We start from the raw sequence: 18,904 nt of genomic DNA, 5'->3' as shown, positions 1-18,904 counted from the left end.
GTGGTATTTCTTCTGGGAAACCACCGAGCCTTCCTACGAGCATAACCAGCCAGGCCGTTGGGAGGGGTCCACTGCTGCACGTTCCTGGAACTGCAAAGAACGACCAACAGCGGCTCGCAAAATCAGACTTCGTGTACTCGACGACGGACAATGTTAAAGACGTGGAGACAACCCCGAAGGATGGCGGCAGCATGAAGTCCGCGATGCCAACGTCGCCAAAATTTGGTCCTACAGTCACATCAGATGTCTCAAGTGCTAGGGGCCCTGCTTTCAGAGACGTCCTTCAGGAACTCATTCAGCAGCATGCACAAAGCAGAGCTCCAGTGTCATCACGTGAAGAAGCACTGCGCAAGAATATTCCAGAAAAGACACCACCGCAACCTAGTGGTTCCGCAACGGCGGCTGTTGAGAGCGGGACTTGTCCTTCGCTTGCGGGAACAAATTTCCCTCCTAAAGGATCCGTCAAAGCGAGTCCTTTTCTTCTCAAACCGCAGGGGGTAACCGGGAACTTGACGCCACCTTTGTCCCCGCGTTTTTACGCCAGGACAATTGAGGAGTCTGACACGCTTTGCTCGGCAGTACAAGGAACAACGAATGCTGTGGTGGATGGAAAATCTTCTAGTAAGACTTTGAATAACGAGGGCAAACTATGCCTCGAAATAAAGGATAGCGCTTCTCCTGGCTCGCTGACTTTTCCGACGACAGCTGCCGAAGAATCTCGACCTCAACTCGCAAAGAGTTTTAGTTTGCACACTGTCGGAGACGTTGGAAAGCAGGATCAGAAACAAGCGGCTGCTTTGCAACAAGCCAGGCTTGGACGAAGCTCTGATAGCTTCGTCACGAATGTAGACAAAGAGCCTTGTAAAGTGTATGCTTCGGGAGACAGTTTTAGTGGATCGGTTGAAACTCCATCAGACGAAAGCAGACTGGAAGGATACGTCCCGCCCAACAGCCCAATAAATAATGGCCCAAGAAAGGCAATTTCGCTGAGTCAAGAACTGCAGATCACTCAAGCTGCAGTCGACGTTGGCTTGGAGCAAACGTTCATGTTCTCTAGGATCGAAAACAATTGGAACCTGACGTCTCCGAAGGCAATCCTTGGAAGTATGGACATTGAAACGAGCGAGACGTCCTTGGGAGGTCTCCGAGCTACTTTCAAACAGTCTGTCGATGCTTGTCGTATGATGGTACCTCGGGACGATACTACGGTAGCAGTTCCTGCTCGGAAAGATAAGAAAACTAAAGGAAGTAAACAAAAGAAGAGGGTTAACTTTCATGAAAAGCCCTTCTCTGACGTGCTTGCCGAAATTGAGCATTCTTACTCCGACCCAGGAAAGGTCAAGATTACTGAAGGTAAGCCGTTCACTGTCGCCTAAAAACTACTCAGACAGGTTGATTCAATTTTTTGTTGTCGCGTGCAGTACTGAGGCTAAAGAGCAAACTGTTTTGTTATCCTGTATGAGTATTATATTTATATAGTGCCCTAGCGGAAATGCTGAGCAAGGCACATATGTAAATCAGATGGCTAATCCACTAAAGTTCTGTGCCTTCGCACGCAGAAACGGCTTGTGCTGGGCTGGCTGTCGCAGAACACTCGGGCCCAAAAGATTCACCTAGCATTATGATCGTCTAGGGCGCTAACCAATCGCCACTGCCATAAAAACGATATTTCAGGGGAGCACCGTAGAGATGGCCTATGGTTGAGCATCCGCCTCGCATGCGGGAGGTGCGGGGTTCGTTCCCCAGTGTCACCGGGTACCCACCGGTGATACATTGGGTACAAGCTTCCCCTGGACTGGTGCTCGGCTTAATCAGGGTGAAATGCTTGGGAAATGGGCCTTTGACCCCACCTTGAACAAACGAAAAATCCTTGTGCCATGGCACTCTTTGGCTGCAGATGCCCTTGCGTCATAAAAATTCGCTATCATGTTTGAGTGCCTAGTGAGTCAGGACCGAATGTTTGGTACGAAGTCATACAAACAGCTTTGTTCGACCAGTGGTTTTGGCAGTAAGGACCGGCATTGTTCATGCTAACGCTGCATGCGAATATGACAGAATACTTGTTGTGAAGAGATAAACCATATTTGAAGGCTGTAGATACTTAAGGGAACTTTCTACTCATGCACGCAGGAGAAACATGTACTCAATCTGTAGAACTATGTTGGCTTGAGAACACTGCTTGTTTTCCCCTACAGTCCTTATTGGACTGTATTTGCACGTCGTCATGCACCAGCTAGTCCGCATCGCCACTCTCACAACCTGCTCTCATAACATCGATCATATCTAGATGTTTCCGATAATTACCAGCGCAATCCCAGTGGGTTATGGAAAGACTGTAGGGTTATATATACTTCCCCGTTCCTAGGTTTGCAAATGTAATCTGACAACTCGAACACTGTGGAGACTTCAGAGCTTTCCGAGAGCCTGTGTATTTGTGATTAATTTTTTTTTTTTACTAATGCACTTCCTTTCCAGGCGATAAAGAAGTATCTGTGACCAAGGGTGACACTGCGGCCGAAGAATCTACGGGAAGAAGCAAAAATGAAGATAAAGAAAGCGGTTACGACGCATTCGTGGAATATTGCCGGGGCGCTGCAGACAAAAACGGAATCAGAGAGGTTGAGAGCGAAGACGAAAACAAAGGAAAAAGAGGGACACTTCCAGTGGCCACTGAGCAGGGCGTAGGCGGGGAACAAGTTAGTAGGCAAATAATGGAACAAGTCGGTGCTCAAGCCAAACATGTGGGTGCAGGACGAAGTCTCGTTGAGTGGTGCGGCCTCCACGAATTGGTAAGGCGTAACACTGAGCTGTCGCTGCCGCCTTCAGAGGAAGCAGTTTCAGAGGAGACACTTGTGAACCGCCCGTTCTGTCCATCGGACGAAGGACCACTGGTGCCTTCAGCGTCGGCCACGCTGTCCTTCTTGTCGTCACAGTCGTGCGTCAGCGTTGTGCATCGGATGACAGACTTGACAGGCCTGGACAACTTGGCAGACCTGGCAGCTCCACTTCAAGAGACAGGAGATGGAAAATCGAGAATGGCAGCTGCAAATCTTCCCGACATGTCGAAGCCTGATTTAAGTGCACTTAAAGATATTCATTACAGCCAGCTAGGGCTACTTCCACAGCATCAGGAAGGCGAGCAGCAATGGAAGGGGCACCCGTTGCTGTCAGCATCCCGAGAAACCTCGGCTGAGAACGGATCTGCGTATTCATCTCGGCGCCTGCGTCAGTTGGATGACGCAAATCGACAGGACATCAGCGAAGATAGAAGCTCACGGCCCCCAAAACGGCCGAACACGGATGAACGTCAGCGTGTGGGTCACTTCGCAGCCAGCGAACAACGATGGGGTGACGACATCATCCAGGTCATCTTGATGGGCAACAAGCACTACCTTCGCGAGCGGTCGCTCACGTCTCCGCGTCCGCTTTCGGCCTCGATAGGCACGGTGCCACCATTGGACGAGACGCAGTACATCGCCCAGCAGATCGAATTGGCACACGCCTCCGACAAGGACGTCACCCACACCTGCCCTTCTCCAGAGCTGTGCCTAGCCGCTGGCGTGGTCCGTACAGTAGCGTTGCCAGAGGAAACGGCGATTACATCAGCGTATCGCGACTTGTCGGCTTGCGACGCCACGCAGGCGTCGGCCCGGGCGAGCGACACCGGTCTGGATCAGCAGATGCTCTCACCGCCGTCTGGTCGAGCGTCGCCGCAGTCGTCGCCAGGGGGCTGCTCAGGGTCTCTGCCCGCGGTGAGGTCACCAGATGCACCTGCTGCCACACATCAGGGTACCTCGGATCCCAGCGGTGAGCAGCCTAACGTGGAAACGATTACCGAGGCTGTCTGTGAAATCGAGATGCAAGACCCGAAGGTCGTTTTGGAGGCTTTGGGGTCCAAGATCTCGGAGCCTGTGACCGGTAACGTGTTCAGCGCTGACAAAATCGAGCTGGACAAGAGCCCGGTCAAGATAGGCGGAATCGAGGGCAGCACGGACCATTTCATTCCCAGCCTGACTTCCGAGCTGGGAAGCGAGAGGCAGTTGACGCCCACCTGGCCTCAGTGGAGCGCTCCCGAGAGCGACCTCTTGGCGCCCGTTAAGCTTCTTTCGGCGGCCGTCGGCACTCCAGAGTCTTTCTCCAAGACCATCGGGCTGCCTTCTGCGGAGGGCCTGCTGATGTCCGACACCTCGACACTGGCTAGCCGCGTGGGCACCGCCGCGCCGAGCTCGACAGGCTGCAGTGCTTTGCTGGAATCCAGCGCGAGCGCTCTGCCGCACGTCAGGGCCGGAAGCCTCGAGAACGTGCGAAGCAGCAGCCACTCGGCCAAGATAATCGAGGGTCCCTGCTTCGAATCTCTATATAATTCCATCTTGCAGCCTGGGTCCTCACCGGGGCTTTCGCTGAGCATTCCGACGATCGGATCTCGAGGTTTGGCGGGCCTCTTTGGGGTCCGGGAGAGGCCAAGCAGCACAACCTCTGAGCACTCGGCTATTCTATCCGGACCCGATGGCTCGACGGACAACGGAGCGGTGGCAGTAGTTGCGAAGACATCGGGATCCGCGAGCTTGGCTTCGGGATTCACAGAGCCGCAGCCGAATGAAAGTCGCTTTTACCAAGCCCGTGTGCTTGGTAAAACACACACCACGGACGTTGCTGCTGTCTTTGGGGAGGACGCAAGAAAGGACGGTGACGAACCGAAGAAACCTATGCCTTCTATGAGCGGCGGGCTGCCACTCAACTATGATAACGGGCGCAGTGCCGCCCACCCGTCCAACTCCGGCGCCTTGCCGCAAGGTGAAGTGGTGGTCAGCGATATCCTGGACGGTGAGTAGGTCGCTTTTTTGTCGTTCTTGGGACAGAGAAAACCATTTAAAGTTATGGAGACAATTGAATTGCACACTCAGGGGAAATTCTATAAATTTTATGGAAAGCTACTACGGTTGCGTTTCATTCTGCGCTGTAACACTTTAGGATGGTGAAATGCTTCGTACAAGTTACGGCAAAGTTTAGAGAAGGCTTTGATTGAAAGACCGTCAAACTTCACATATGTGTTGCTTTGGCAAGATCAAGTCGTACTGAGACATTGCGCAGTATTTCTCCACTGTGAGAGGATGGATGTGCGCGTGCAGATGCCGGCAGCGATGAGGACGAGCGATCCTCGTTTTTCTCGTTCGAGGAGTCGGCATCCGAGACCTCCCTGCTTCCGGACGGCGCGAACTTGGACTGGTCGGTCTCGTCGGCTGCCTCACGTAGCCGTACGGACCGAGGATGAGAACACGGGGTTACGTAAAATAGGTAAGGATTGAGAACAGTGTACCGTTGCTAAGGCGTTGTGCTGCTATGTCAGAGTTCTGGGTATGTATCAAGGCCGAATGCCAGAGCGCCCGTTAAGGGAGCTAAGTTGATTAGAAGAATTTTTACCAGTTGTAAGTGCAAGCCTCTAGTCCTTGACGCCAACGTAATGACGCGAACTATCCTTAACTAATAGCAGAAGTTTCAATTTGCTTCGATTTCACAAAGTAGCCGTCAATTTGGGCTCGCTGCACTGTAGTCTAACGTTGTCTTTAGTGCTCATTTTCTCAGGTGTCCTATAGCTTAGTATGCCAGCCCCGTGCGTCGCACATCAAAATTCTCGCCATAGTTTGCTTAAGAATAAAAAAAGATTTATTTATGCTATTTGAACGCTTTATCTTGCAATTGTTTACTTTCGCTCTAAATTTGTGCTTTCATGTCGTTAAAATGAATGTAAAAAATAGCCTGAAGTGAACTGGCATCGGTTAGTTCTGTGACTTATCCATTAGTTCCTTAAGAGACCTCCTTAAGTAATCTCCTTAAGGAATCTCGAGAAGCGGTTCTGTGCTGAAAATTCCTGTTGTATGCTGGCTACACGAATATTTTATTTCTGCTATCGTGTTTTTCATTCGAAGCTTTGAAAGCCAAAACTCCCGATTGGTGACTTAACTTTGACGTTCTGCTTTTCTTGACTGACCCCACAAAATATTCACTAGCTCCTGCCGGTTAGAAGACTGATGATCATGGCACTGCGTACCTACTGTCTAAGCAGAAATGAGTAAACATGGGCGTGAGGTGACCTCTAATGCACCCCTTATTAAAGGGTGTGCACAAGAGGGCAGCTTACTCCCATATAGGCGTATTCGTGTTCAGAGTGAGTAGCGATTGCGGACATCCATATCTTGGTGAACTGCAATGAGGCAATAATTGAAACACTGAATCACTCATACTTCACAGATGTGCACATCAGTGCCGCTATTAGAATCTGCTACCGCGGAACCAGGAAAAGAAATCCGCCTGTTTGTCAAGATTCCTCGGCGCTGGGTCGACACAACAAATTAACGATACGCGTGACGAAGACAGAAGAGCGCGTCGCATCTCACTGCGTCTACAAGTCACAGCTGAGATATTGAGATCATGTGGTGTATGCGCGAATGATACTCGGATGCTCGGTCGGACGCTAAACCCTGCACGCGTTCAGCTCACCGTTTCTGAGGTGATTAAGAGTGGTTTGCTCACTGTTCCTTGTTTGGACGAGAATGAAAAAAATAAACGAAAGGTAACTGATTCAGTGTGGACGTACATGCATTCGGAATCTTTTTGCTGAAACTTCACATAAGTATGCTATGCACATATTGTCTCAGTGGTTATGGCGCTCGGATGCTGACCCGAAATACACGGGTTCGATCCCGGCCGCTGATGTCGAATTTCGATGGAGGTGAAATTCTAGAGGCCCGTGTACTGTGCGATGTCAGTGCACCGTAAAGAACCCCTGGTGGTCGAAATCATTCAGAACCCTTCACTACGGCGTCCCTCATAGCCTGAGTCACTTTGGGACGTTAAATCCCTATAAACCGTTAATCATGTAAACGACTTGCCCGCTTCGCTGGTTCAGTGGTTAGCGCTCTCGGCTGCTGAGCTGGGGGACCGGTGTTCTATCCCGGCCACGGTGGCTGCGTTTCGATGGCGGCAAAATGCAAGGCGCCCGTGTGCTGTGCAATGTTAGTGCACTTTAAAAGAACCCAAGTGCTCGAAATTATCCAAAGTCATCCACTACGGCGTCCCCCATAGGCTCTGAGTCTCTTTGGGGCGTTAAACCTCGTAAACTAAATCAGTAAACGACTTTTTTTCGCGAGCACAAAACTGCGCGGACGCGGCTAAGGTCGCAGTTTACTAATAATAAGCAGACGCGAAATTTCACGGAGAATTGTTGCAGGCCTCTTAGTGCTTTTCTCTTCTACGAAAGGCACTTTCACGCTGCTATGCCGCGCTTATACAAGTAAGATTTAAGGGCAAACTTGGTGAAGACCTTTCGCGGCATGTTTAAGTGTATAGTGAACTGGAAGGGTCCGAAGTGCTATGAAGAAGGGATACGCTATTCCATTTATTGTAAAATAAATTACTTTTAGTGTAAATTTCCTTCGGCGTCGTAATTTCTCTCAAATCCATTTTAAAGAAAAGAACAATGTTATTTTTGGAGAATTTTTTTGGGAATTTATATTGACATTTTCCCAAAATTACTCGCGGGGCCAATTTTCCCAAGCTGTATGAGACTCGCGAAAAACGCTAAAATTAGTTCCTCGCATTATTAAGTCGCTCAAAGTATTTCAGTTCGCGCTAAAGATGACCCCATGTGGAGGAGTCATACCAATGCAGTATGCAGTAGGAACTCGAAGCGTTCAGCTGATGGACCTTTGTGAGTGCAGCCATGAGAGTACAGCACTGAAAGCGGGTTAAGCAGCGTTAAGTTGCTGTGCTCTTAGGCGAATCGTGCTACGGACCCGGTGAACGAGAAAAAACGCTGAGGCAGCGTATGAGTATCGAGCGTTAGCAATATGGAACGAATATTGCGTAATTAGTCATATTCGCTATATCCGGTACAAATATTTCGTTATATCCGGACATCTGCTTTATTGATGCCAACGTATACAGCGCAAGAAGACACACCACTTTTAATGTCTTATGTCAATTAGTTTGGCCGTAATGGACGTTGGTAGTTTCAAGAAGTCACGGTTTGGGGAACCAAAGATCGTAGCTTCTAATTCCTATGATTGGCTGCGCTTTGATTCGACTAGTAATCTTATGCTCCGTAACGCGCTGAATCGTTTGATACCACTCCGAACATTCTACGCAGTTAGGTGGACCACAGTCTGTGTGCCACTGGTACCACCCACTGGTCCCACTTGAACGACCTCGTGTTTCATACTAACGCGACCTTGAGTAATGCGAGCACTAGAGCTAACGCTTTAAAAATCTCGGTTCTTGCCAGTCGCCAGCGTTATCGTACAGCTGCAGAGTGAACCTGTTGTCTCTGAGGCATATATACGCGCTGAAGACTTCGGCAATGTTTTTCCTCAGGTTTTCAAAGCTTTTCCACTTTTCTCATCATCGCAGCTGCTGAGGCGGCTGGCATAGAGACTGCCACACGCTGCCGTCCCTGTCCGTCTCGGCAGCTGCCTTCGAAGACGAGCGCCCTCTGTGCGCCACTACGGTCGGCGGCCTGTGCTGCTTGGATCTCAATCGACCGCTGGGCTGTTGCGGGCTCGAGTTTTATACGTGCCTAAATTCGGTGAACAGAACAACCATATTGAATAAATGAACACATAAACGACTCAGGCATCTCTTCCATTCAGGCACGCTTGCACTGGATTAGGTGTGGGATAGCACGGCGCATTGCCTGAGTCAGTAGGTCCGCATGGTGGAAAGAAGCGAGCGTGTTCTGTCTGCACCTTCTCACTTGTTCTGCCTTTTGGCTTCGTTCCACTATGCTGGATTTGGGAGACATGGTTTGAAAGATGACACGGCCGAAACCTTGACATTGAAAGACGCTGAAAAAGAGCCTCCTGTTTACTGCGGGAGCTACTTTAGAGAAGTCCGCTTATCGCAGTTAATCCAATAAAGATGCAGGCCGGCTCTATTCAAACCCTATGCCAGGCGGCTGTCAGATAACTTAGCCTTGTTATTGAATGAAGGAACGAGAAAGTGCCACAGGGGTCAGTTTTTTTTAGTAACTGCGTTTTCTAACGCAGTTACTCAAAAGTTGCGCATTTACGCAGTTGCTCTAACGCGATAGCATTAGAAGCTGTTAACTTTTCCTGGAAGTGACGTTACTTCCGGTCTGGCCCCTTTTCTCCAGCAAGTGGTGAATTTTACGTATGATTGAAGACGCAGTTTGACTCCGTGGGGCTTTCAATGCAGACGCATTAAAACGGTATGTTCCGATAAACACGCCCGGAGTAAAACGACCCTATCGGGGTATGTGTCAGAAGGTCCGTGCTCAGGCGACAAAAGTGAGTTGTGCGAGACGCCACCTCTTTCAGCTGGTGTCAACAAATACGAGGAAAGAGGGAAATAACGACAAGAGCGCCAGATTAATATTACCCACTGCTGTGCAGATCACTGCGGTGGAGTAGTGGAATAGAATGGAAAAGTGTCGGTGTGTGCTGCGTTCACAAACAGTGCGATGAGGCGTTTAAAGGGGGTGTGATTACAACTGGCGCTCAGCTTGGCGTCGCCACGTGTCTACAAAGGACATCACTCGATGTGCCAGATGCTACTGTAGCTAAAACAAAAGTCGCCCGGCTCCGCCGGATCAACACGAGGCAACAGAAAGACCAGGGAAATATCTCTACCCACAGCACTAACAGGGTTTAAGGAGATGGCTGTGCGAGCTGGAACTGATAAACACCTCGGAGGGAATGCTTTGATAGTCCAATACCTTAGAAGAAAGCAGCAAAGTGTAGTAGGGTCTTAACGAGGTATTTGCAACTATGCGCTGGGCGAGACTAACACCAGCAACGTCGGTGTGCCAATGTTTGACTTAGCGTATCATTGCACTGGCCATGGCATAATGTACACTCGGTTTGTATGTTGGAAAAAAAATGAAAAAGAAATAGTAGACAGGAACGAAAGCGGTAAAGAAAACAACAGCGACGACTTTCTTGCCCGAAATTACGAACGGGAGTGCCAAGGAAGTCATAACAAGAATGCGGTCTCTTCCCATCCTCTCTTCTTTAACTTTGAGACTGACTTTGAGATACCCTCATGGATGTTGCTATGATACCCAACCAAACCGCAGGTTAACTTCGAGTGTTGTTCCTGTACACAGATTAATGAATATCATGCTGGCATTGACACGTGGTGCCCAATATGATGCCTTTTGTTTTTGTTACAGTTGGGCATCCACTCCAGTTCTTCGAACGGTTCGTCGCAAGCACACTTCTGTCTTACAGATTGTTTCTAAATGCTCTGAATTACCGGGTCAAAGATAAGCAGTACGACAATGTGGCCCCAGATCACCAGCTAGAGCCACGTTGTATTGCGTGCACTGCCACAACTTTGACCGAGTCGTGAGCACTGGAATCGTTTGTACGGTGTGTTCCGCTTATTCCAAGGTCATAACGCTACGCGAGAACTGATTCCCGGTGTTATACTCCTGATTACACCACCCACGCCGGTCTTTATAAACACGTCTGGGTATACCGTTAACGCATCTCCCACCCGGGGACAGATATGGCGATAAAATTCGGCTAAAATTGGGACTACGGTATTAACACATCAACTGTCCTCGAGAACTTTTTCATGGCGACGCGTCAAGTAAATGGATGGTGGCCATCGAAGCGTGGTTCTGAGCGACGATTCCCCCTCGTTAAAATCGTGCAGCTGGCGTTCGGCTTGTCGAGGGTGGGGTGCAATCACCAACGATGTTCGTCCAACGGAATGCTTCGCTATTGATCGTCACCGTAGCATCCATGCGGTTAGCCAGCGCTCGAACGCGGGCAAATCGCGAACTTCCCTCCGCGTGGAATGACCCGACGAACGGAGCCAGTGATTAGATGAATCCAGCCGTAGCTTCCAGAGCGCTGCACAGTTGTAGCGTCGCAGAGCGTGGGCGGATTAGGGCTCTCGTCCCTCGGAGAGTCAACCTGCCGGAGCGCCACAGAGCGCGACCCATATGCGCAGGGCGGAGGCCTCGCCCAGCCGCAGTTCGGTTTCAGTGTGGAGGGCTCCCCGCCGCCAGTTGCCGGGCGGGCATCGGGGCTTACCACTGAAGCAGAGATGTGGCTGGTAATGCTGCCGACTGTGGTCTTTCCGGGTCCCCGCGCATAGCACGGCATTAATGTGCGGCTGTTTTCAAATCAGAAATGACGTGGAGACTACGGGGATTGACTTTAATAGAGCTTGTGATTATAGAACGCCATTTCGTTGAGGGTAAGAGATGATTTCTTTAACTTTCTTTGTGACGAAATGTGCAGCCAAAGTGGTTAACCAATCTCCACAAGCAGAGTAAGCTGTTGCAATCTGGTAATAAAGTGGTGACTCAAAGCCATTGTATTCTGTCACCATGACTGAGGTTTTAGTGCGCAGGTATACACACTGCAAACATTCATGACGCTGTCTCGTACTTACAGACGCAAGTGCAGTCTGGAAGGAACATCAAGGTGTGACATGGACACAGTATTTTCCATCCTGCATTAGTCGACTTCTTTAGAGCATTTATTCTCATCAAGCGCAATAAAAATAGAACCGAAAAATCGCGAAAGGAGCTACCACGATAAGTCAACAGCTTCCAACTCGGGGCTTTCCGCAGTGCCATTTGAATTGTAGGCCCTTTCTGGATCCAGCAGGACCGAAGACCTCCGGCGTAAAGCGTGCCGGGAACCGAGAACCGTGCGCAATTCTGCGGCCTCTGCCATTTCCTGGAGCAGAGAGCCAGACGATGAAAGACACACGCTGGACCGGCGCCGTGGTCGGATGATCGGAGGAGGGGACGCCGGTTCGGCGTCGTTCCTCGCCTTCGGGGCGTCGCACTGGGCGAACGGATCAGGTGGCGGCTCGAGGGGCATCACCGTCGGCGAGTTGTCGAACGAGACGGCCCGAGACGACGATGTACTGCGCGGCGGCCTGGACGGCACATCACCGGACTCGCCACTCGCCTCCTGGGTGACCAGCTGCGGCAACAGGATGGCGTTGTAGATCGACTCGAAGGTGGGGTCTTCGAGGGTGCTGGCTAGAAAGAGGTGCCGGTGTCTGAGGCCGGACCCGCCAGCTGCGAAGCTCTGCCTCAGAGACGTGCCACTGGCCGCCGTCCAGAGGTCGTCACGGCTCGTGCCTTCCGGGAGACAGATGGCAACGGAAGACTCTGGCAAGACTACAATGTTTCGGGAAGACAGCGGTCCTAAGAATCGTACGGGCCTCTTTGCTGGCGTGACCGCTGCCGCCTTGGCCTTGTAGATGAAGGCAAGACCCCTGGAAAAACTTTCTGTGCCCTCTCCAGACGAGCGCTCGATGGCCGCTTCGCCGAGGTCTTCGTCGTTCATGTCATACGGGGCTGGGCATTGCAGCACACGTGCACCCGGTGGTTTGTGTATTGCTTCGCTGGGGGCTTTCTGACAGCGTATGCCACCTGCAAAAAAACAAAAAACAAACCAAAGCTACTATTGAAACCACGATCTGGAAAGATGGTGTTACGCATACCTTTTTTTTGTGAAATGAGACAGCAGCTGATGTCATGAAATCAAAGGCCCAATTCTATGTACTCAGTAGTTAGACGGGAGAGTCTTTGATGTATTGTTAAGAACGCGAAAAATGTGGAAGAAGGGGAGAGGTACAAAGAACGAGCGCTGACTGCATAAGATACAGCAATCACGGGCAAATAAGAAAGCGAGAAAACCGAACGCACGTCTCCTTCCGTCGAATATAGGTACACGACTTGATTATGTAGCAAAAGAGAGGGATTGCTTAAGCATAGTCATGTTTTTCTTTTTATTCTATGCAACGTCTCAAAATTCTCCCTTCTTAGCCGGTCTGTGTGCTTGAGCAATATGTCACTCTAATCTACCACAGCTAACATCATTTGCACTCTCGGGACTCGTCAGCTAGATAGATGGACCGAGTTGAATGTTATTTGCAGTTCTTTGCATTGTTTGCACGAAAAATAGCTCTAGGGCTATCTCACGCAAAACTGCCTTGCCAGTAACGACAGGTTAGAGAATCGACGGCCAACCAAAGATTGTTTTACGTGCGAACAGTTTTGATATTTGGTTCCTGTTTTGTCAGCGCTAGCTGTGAGTTGCTGAACGCCGTCGAACCTTAACGACGCAAGGAATCAGCACCTGTTTGTCATTGCTCGCAACAATCTTGCAAAGTCTTTCGTTCCAGATGATAGGAAGAAAGACTAGCTGATAACTTTTGGAGCTGAATGCAGTTATAGTGGGATAAATCAGATAACCATCTCTCAAATAAAAATCGTATTTCAGATTACAATCCTTATCTATTTAGAGAATATTGCAGCAGACAGCTCTGAGCTTCTATCACGCGTTACACGTTCGGAACAGTTCCATGTCGTCTATTAGTTTAACCGTGAATTCAGGTTTTCGTTGTGTCTCCGCTCGACTGTGGGCCTAGAATCGTATATGAGACACAGGCATAAACGGGGAGCGAAACTAAATTCACATGGTCAAATAAAGAAGTACGTTGAGGTTACATGAAAGATCTGCTGACCTTTTCGTTCGTCCTTGGCGATGCTTGTCATCTCGCTGTCCAAGCTAGCGAGGACATCGGCGAGCGGCCTTTCGGTGAAGTGAACAGGAGGCTCGAGCTTCATCGCTATGAACTCCCGGTATGCGTTCTGAAACGGTAGGGACAACGTCGTTTCCGAAGTTACCAACGGCGCAGACACCAGCTCGCGCAAGACACTATGGGTACGGCCAGCCTGAGAGAAGGTTGGAGCTGCCTCTCTGTAGTAGTTTCATCCGCTTCCGAGGCCAGGATTTCTCTGGTGGCTGGAGTCTTCTCAAAATTTGTCGGAGTGTCACAACAAGCTCCAAAACGGACCAATCCACTACTGTGCTATGAGCTCCTGTCTAACTTTGTAAACGCGCCTCGAAAAGCGCGTTTGTGCAGTACACGAGCGCTGTTAGTGCGAAAGCGCTATTGACCTCAGAACATGAACAATGCCGGTATGTGGTGAAGCCTCTGAATTTAGTCACGTGACGCGGGAAATTGCGAGAAACGAGGCTTTGAATGAGGGTGACCTTGGCCAACCTGGAGAAATAAAATAAATATTGCCGCGACTGGGGATTCGGACTCGCGGCGGCGCGAACATATCAGCTTCGCTGGCCACTGCACGAGAACACTATTCTATCGCTGCAGCTGACCACGCCTCGTGTTGAACTGCAGCACACACTCGCGCTGTGCACTGCTGCACGTCGTCGTCGTCATCAACTTCCATCTGTGCGAATTTCACTAAAACGAAACGCGCTTTCAAATGTGGACGTGCAAAAACCTGCTTTCGCACAACACGCTCAACCGCCAGCAGTGATTTTACATTTTGCCCCCGTGTCACTGCGGCCTCCTCGCTGTAGATTCTACCCCAGCTGCTCGACTGACACCTAAGATAACTCATGCATCGTCGCATCGGCCATTTAGAAATGCTAGACTCTAGAAAGAGCTATAAAATGGGGGAGAGAAGACAATATAACACGTTTCCAGTGAACTGCATCAAGGCCAGGTCGTGTCAATTTTAAATAGAGAGTAATCTCCTCCGCCTTTTTTGCCAAGCAGGAGGAATTAGCGAGAACAGCGCGCAAGGTAAAAGAAGCAAAGTACACATAGGAGACAAAAAAACAAAAAAAAAACAAAACACGGAAAGCGTTAGTATCTTTACTAGGATTCTTTAAGAGCTGTGGTTCGATAAAAAACTGAGCTTACTTGACTATGCTGATCAGTGAGGCTTCCCTGACGCTTGGCTTGGGCTGGATGCCCCTGCTTCTCCACGCCTCGCTTTACATCGGTCTTAGTGAGGGCAGCGGGCTCTTCTTTGCGGTCGATGTCGGGCCTGGCGCTCATAGCTGCTGACCTCTCTGTGTGATTGGCGTCGCCAGGAGATGTGTACGTTGTCGGCAGAGGTCGTACGTCTGTGTTGGTGCTGTCTTCTAGAGACTGAGCTCCAGCCTCTTCTGCCTGCTTTCCGATCACCACAGAGAGTTGGCCGGCTATTTGTCCGATTTGTTCGATTTCGAGTCGTTCAGCTTGAATAAGATCAGATGTTTTTGCATTAATCCGCAGGTGCTCGTCTTTCTGTAATAAACTCGCAGAAGAGCGGGGGGTTTTAGGCGCGCTAATTGGCGTCGGCTGGAGGTCGGCCATTGGATTTTTTGGGACCTTTCCGCTGCTATTGAGCGGCTGCTGCTTCGCAACAGCGCGCATAGGAGCTTCTGACGTTGAATCTGATTTTGGGCAATCGACTTTCAACTCCGTAACCTCTGCTAAGCCGGCGCCGTTTTTTGAATCCTGTAGTGCTCTAGTGTTGAGAGCCGTCTGGGTTTCCACAGAGGGATGGAGAAAAGTCCGGGAAATGTCTTTGGTGCGAACACCAACCTCTATTTTGCTTTCACGCTTGCTTGATCTTCCGACGAAAGCAACAGAATCCAAGAGTGTCTCTACGGAAACACTGCCTTGCTGAGCGCCTGTTTCCTTGGCGTTCTGCTCTCTCTGGTCGAGGTGCCGCAGTTGGGCTCCAGGTGAGGAGTGTAGCGCGTTGGTTTCAACGTCAGTCCCGTAAGCTGTGCTCCCGACGTGCGCCGAGAATGACGTGCGCTTTGTTGTGTAGCATGGACCTTCAGCTACCTTGGTCTCTTCCCGATCCTTGCTGGAGTTTTCGTCTCGAATCCGTGGTGGCACGGGCGCCGGTAGTGCAGCGTGGGCCTTTGGGACTACGTTTAATATCTGATCGTCCGCCACAGCCTTGGTGGCAGGTTCTGGTGTTTCCCGTTGATTTCTCACAGGCTCGATGGCAGCGTTACGTTGCTGCGTAGGCTTGACAGCCGCAGTGGAGCCGTAGGCACCGAAGGTGGCTCCAAACGCCATACCTGCACATAGCGCGTGTCGCATTGAGAAATCAGGCGATTTTCAAATGCTTAGGTTTTGCCACGACATGCCTGCCTTTATTTACGGAAACAGCCTAAACAAGATTGGTTGTATAGTTGCAGTGTTAATTGCAAGAGGATACTGCCGACTTTATCTTACAACCGCGCAATACAAAAGGGAGATTTTGTGGGATGGAGTACAAATTAAATGGCCCTACCCGCACCACCGAAGGGAAGCATGCGACCTGAAGCATAACTGTTACGGATGAGCTGCTCGAGTAAATGAACACCTTTCGGGAAAACAAGGAATCATCAAAACGAGCCCCGCTAGCTAGCAGCGGCTAATAACAACGCTGCTTTGTGAGGACCAAAGCTTCTTAGCGAACTTTCTTTCCGGGGACCACCGCAGATTCCAATGGTAGCGCTGCTCACTGTACTTGTAATGCATTGTATTGGTCCTGGAGTATTCACACGAAAAAGTATCCTTAGAAAGTAGTGGGATTTCTATCATGGTACAGAGGTGTTTCTTTCTATGACTTTGCAATCAAAGGAGCCTGCATCAATATAATAATGCATTGTGGTAATGAGATAAAGTGTAATGTTGTCTCCTAACAGGCATACTAAGTCGTCACTTGAAACATCTCTTTAGACAAGTTTCTCGTATCACAAACGCCATTTCGTTCTGGCACATTTTCTTTTTTTTTTTCGGGGGGGGGGGGGGGGGGGATTACTAAGTTAAAATCTTGCAGTCCCCTGCTAACAACTGATCTTTTTGTAACGATTTAACTTTAGTTCGACCTTGCTATCCAGTTAACCAGTGCTGAAACTCATGGAACCCGGGCCACGCTGTCTGTGCGACTGATCCTTATAGCTTGCACAGGCCTCGCTGCAGCTGACACGAAAAAAACAGGCAGTGTGCGTAGATAACCGCATCACGTTAGGCTTTCAGTCAGGAGGTGCTTTTGAAAAAAAAAACAATTAGACGGACATGAAACTATCGATTCACCAGGGGGATGCGGTATATCCGGCACCCGTTTAACCGCCATCGGTGGCGGTGCCGGCGACCGCAGTAGTGCGTCGCTTTCCGTGCCAGCAGCAGTCGAAGTGGAGGCCGATCTGCGCTCGGACGCGGTGTTCGCCGTCACGGAGAGGTCTTCGCTGCGGCGCCCCGTAGATAAGACCCGGCGCCACCGCTTTAGGTCCTTCGTTAACGAGTCGTCCGTCAACTCGGACGGCGGGTGTAGGCGCCTCGGTATCCACACCACGGGTGGCAGGCTGGACTCCGTCCGGAGGCAACGCCTGCGCCATTCCCCAAAGGGAACACGTGTCTGCAGCCTGTTAAACTTTCCAAATCATTTGTTTTCATCGTATCATTATTAATTAGTTCTCATTCATTCATTTCCTTTTCTTTCCAAAGAAAGAAGTAGCAGTTATTGGCGATACATCGATGGTGAATGCCAACGAAAGCATGCATTTAACGATTGGTGGTCGCCGTGCCAGTTGAAGCCATACCTGCTCTGACTACCTTGTTCTGTTGTGGGTAAGCCGTGATTTAGCGACGTGTTCTTACACCAGTGCCTCACGAAACCGCAAGAATGGCGTCACCTGTCTTTCTGAAAGAACACTTTTTTTTCCTTTAGTTCTGAGGTCGCCACAAAGACAGTCAAGCATACGAGGTACTTGCCAGGCCATAAATGTCAAAAATTTGCAGGTGGATCCATGAAACTGATGCCTATAGTCGGACGGTATCCACGTACCTTTTATAGCCCTTATAGTTTGCTTTCCTAGCTAAGGTTTCGTCAAGAGCACTTCTCTTCATCTAGGCGAAGACAAGCTCGCTTGTCGAAATGTTAATTGGCTGATGGATAGAGGCTCCTATCCGACCCTTGTTCTTTTATTGTTGTCATTAATGCCACCTTCCTGTCTTCTTCGTACCTCTAAAACTTTGCTTGTAGTTGAGGGCGACTCATGCCTTATAATTCATGACTTATAAAACAAAGGAAAGCCAAGAGGATAGTTCAAAGAATGGAAAATGCCCTTTAGCATTTTATTTCGAAGTTTGAAGCGGAAGATCAAACCTCTTCGAAGTGAGGTCTTACCAAAACAACATGCTTGAGCTCAGTTATCGCAAATGATGTTAATTTATAACGTTTATACCAGCCTTTTTGCTGGATTTAATTCGCTGCACATGTCTAGGGCGTAAAAAGACGAAGACTCTTGGGACATGTGCAACCAGTACCATCTAGCACGACTTTTCATGTTGCTGAATTTCATTCGCTGTTAACGGTGCTGGATTAGCGGAATTAAGTTGGAATAATTTTCTCGGATTTTCATAGATTTTATGCGCACAGTGAAAGCAGTCAGCTTAAGATAATATTTTTCACTCGGCTTGCATGTTTAAAGCGGTCCTCTTGAAATGTTTTTTCTTTTTCTTGGTACGCGTTCTTGAAGGGCTTCGTAATTACTAGGTACACTGACTACGCAAACGAAATCTGCTTTGATATAGGTTTAGGATTTTGTGTTGAACGTCCCAAAGCGACTCAGGCTATGAGGGATGCCGTAGTGGAGGACTCCGGATAATTTCGACCACCTGGGGTTCTTTAACTTGCACTGACATCGCACAGTATACGGGCAGTACACGCGCAGTACACGCGAAGTACATGGGCTGTACACGGGCTGTACACGGGCAGTACACGGGCAGTACACGGGCATTTATTCTCCATAGAAATGCGACCACCACGGCCGGGATCGAACCCGCCTCTTTCGGGTCAGTAGCCGAGCACCATAACCACTGAGCCACCGGGGCGGCGACAGTTTTGATTTCCAGATCTGTCTTCAAGCGCATTGTATGGTTAGTCTGTTTCGTGCGGAGAGTAAACTGGCCTCATTATGAACTTTGCAGCTTTCATAAAGGAATGTAGTGTAGCTGCCCATTGCCGTTATGTGTTCATGGATGCTACATGAAAAGCCCTAATGGCCCAATTTTTTCACACAACTCTGATTACCGGAAAATAGAAAACCTG

General features: G+C 49.6%; 1 protein-coding gene across 1 annotated transcript; it reads left to right on the top strand.

The window, feature by feature from the left end:
- Positions 1-621: 621 nt before the first annotated feature.
- Positions 622-5,272, top strand: LOC149372108 (uncharacterized). Its single transcript, XM_089581665.1, has 3 exons — positions 622-1,353; positions 2,476-4,824; positions 5,130-5,272. The coding sequence occupies exons 1-3, from the start codon at positions 1,047-1,049 to the stop codon at positions 5,270-5,272; spliced, it is 2,799 nt and encodes a 932-aa protein (XP_089437791.1). The 5' UTR covers positions 622-1,046.
- Positions 5,273-18,904: the final 13,632 nt, after the last annotated feature.

The sequence above is a fragment of the Amblyomma mixtum genome, chromosome 1 (genome assembly GCF_055824585.1).
Source record: "Amblyomma mixtum isolate Tamu chromosome 1, ASM5582458v1, whole genome shotgun sequence".
Taxonomy (NCBI): Eukaryota; Metazoa; Arthropoda; class Arachnida; order Ixodida; family Ixodidae; genus Amblyomma; species Amblyomma mixtum.
The sequence above is the reverse complement of the archived record's forward strand: the minus strand, read 5'-3'. Positions and strand labels throughout refer to the sequence as shown.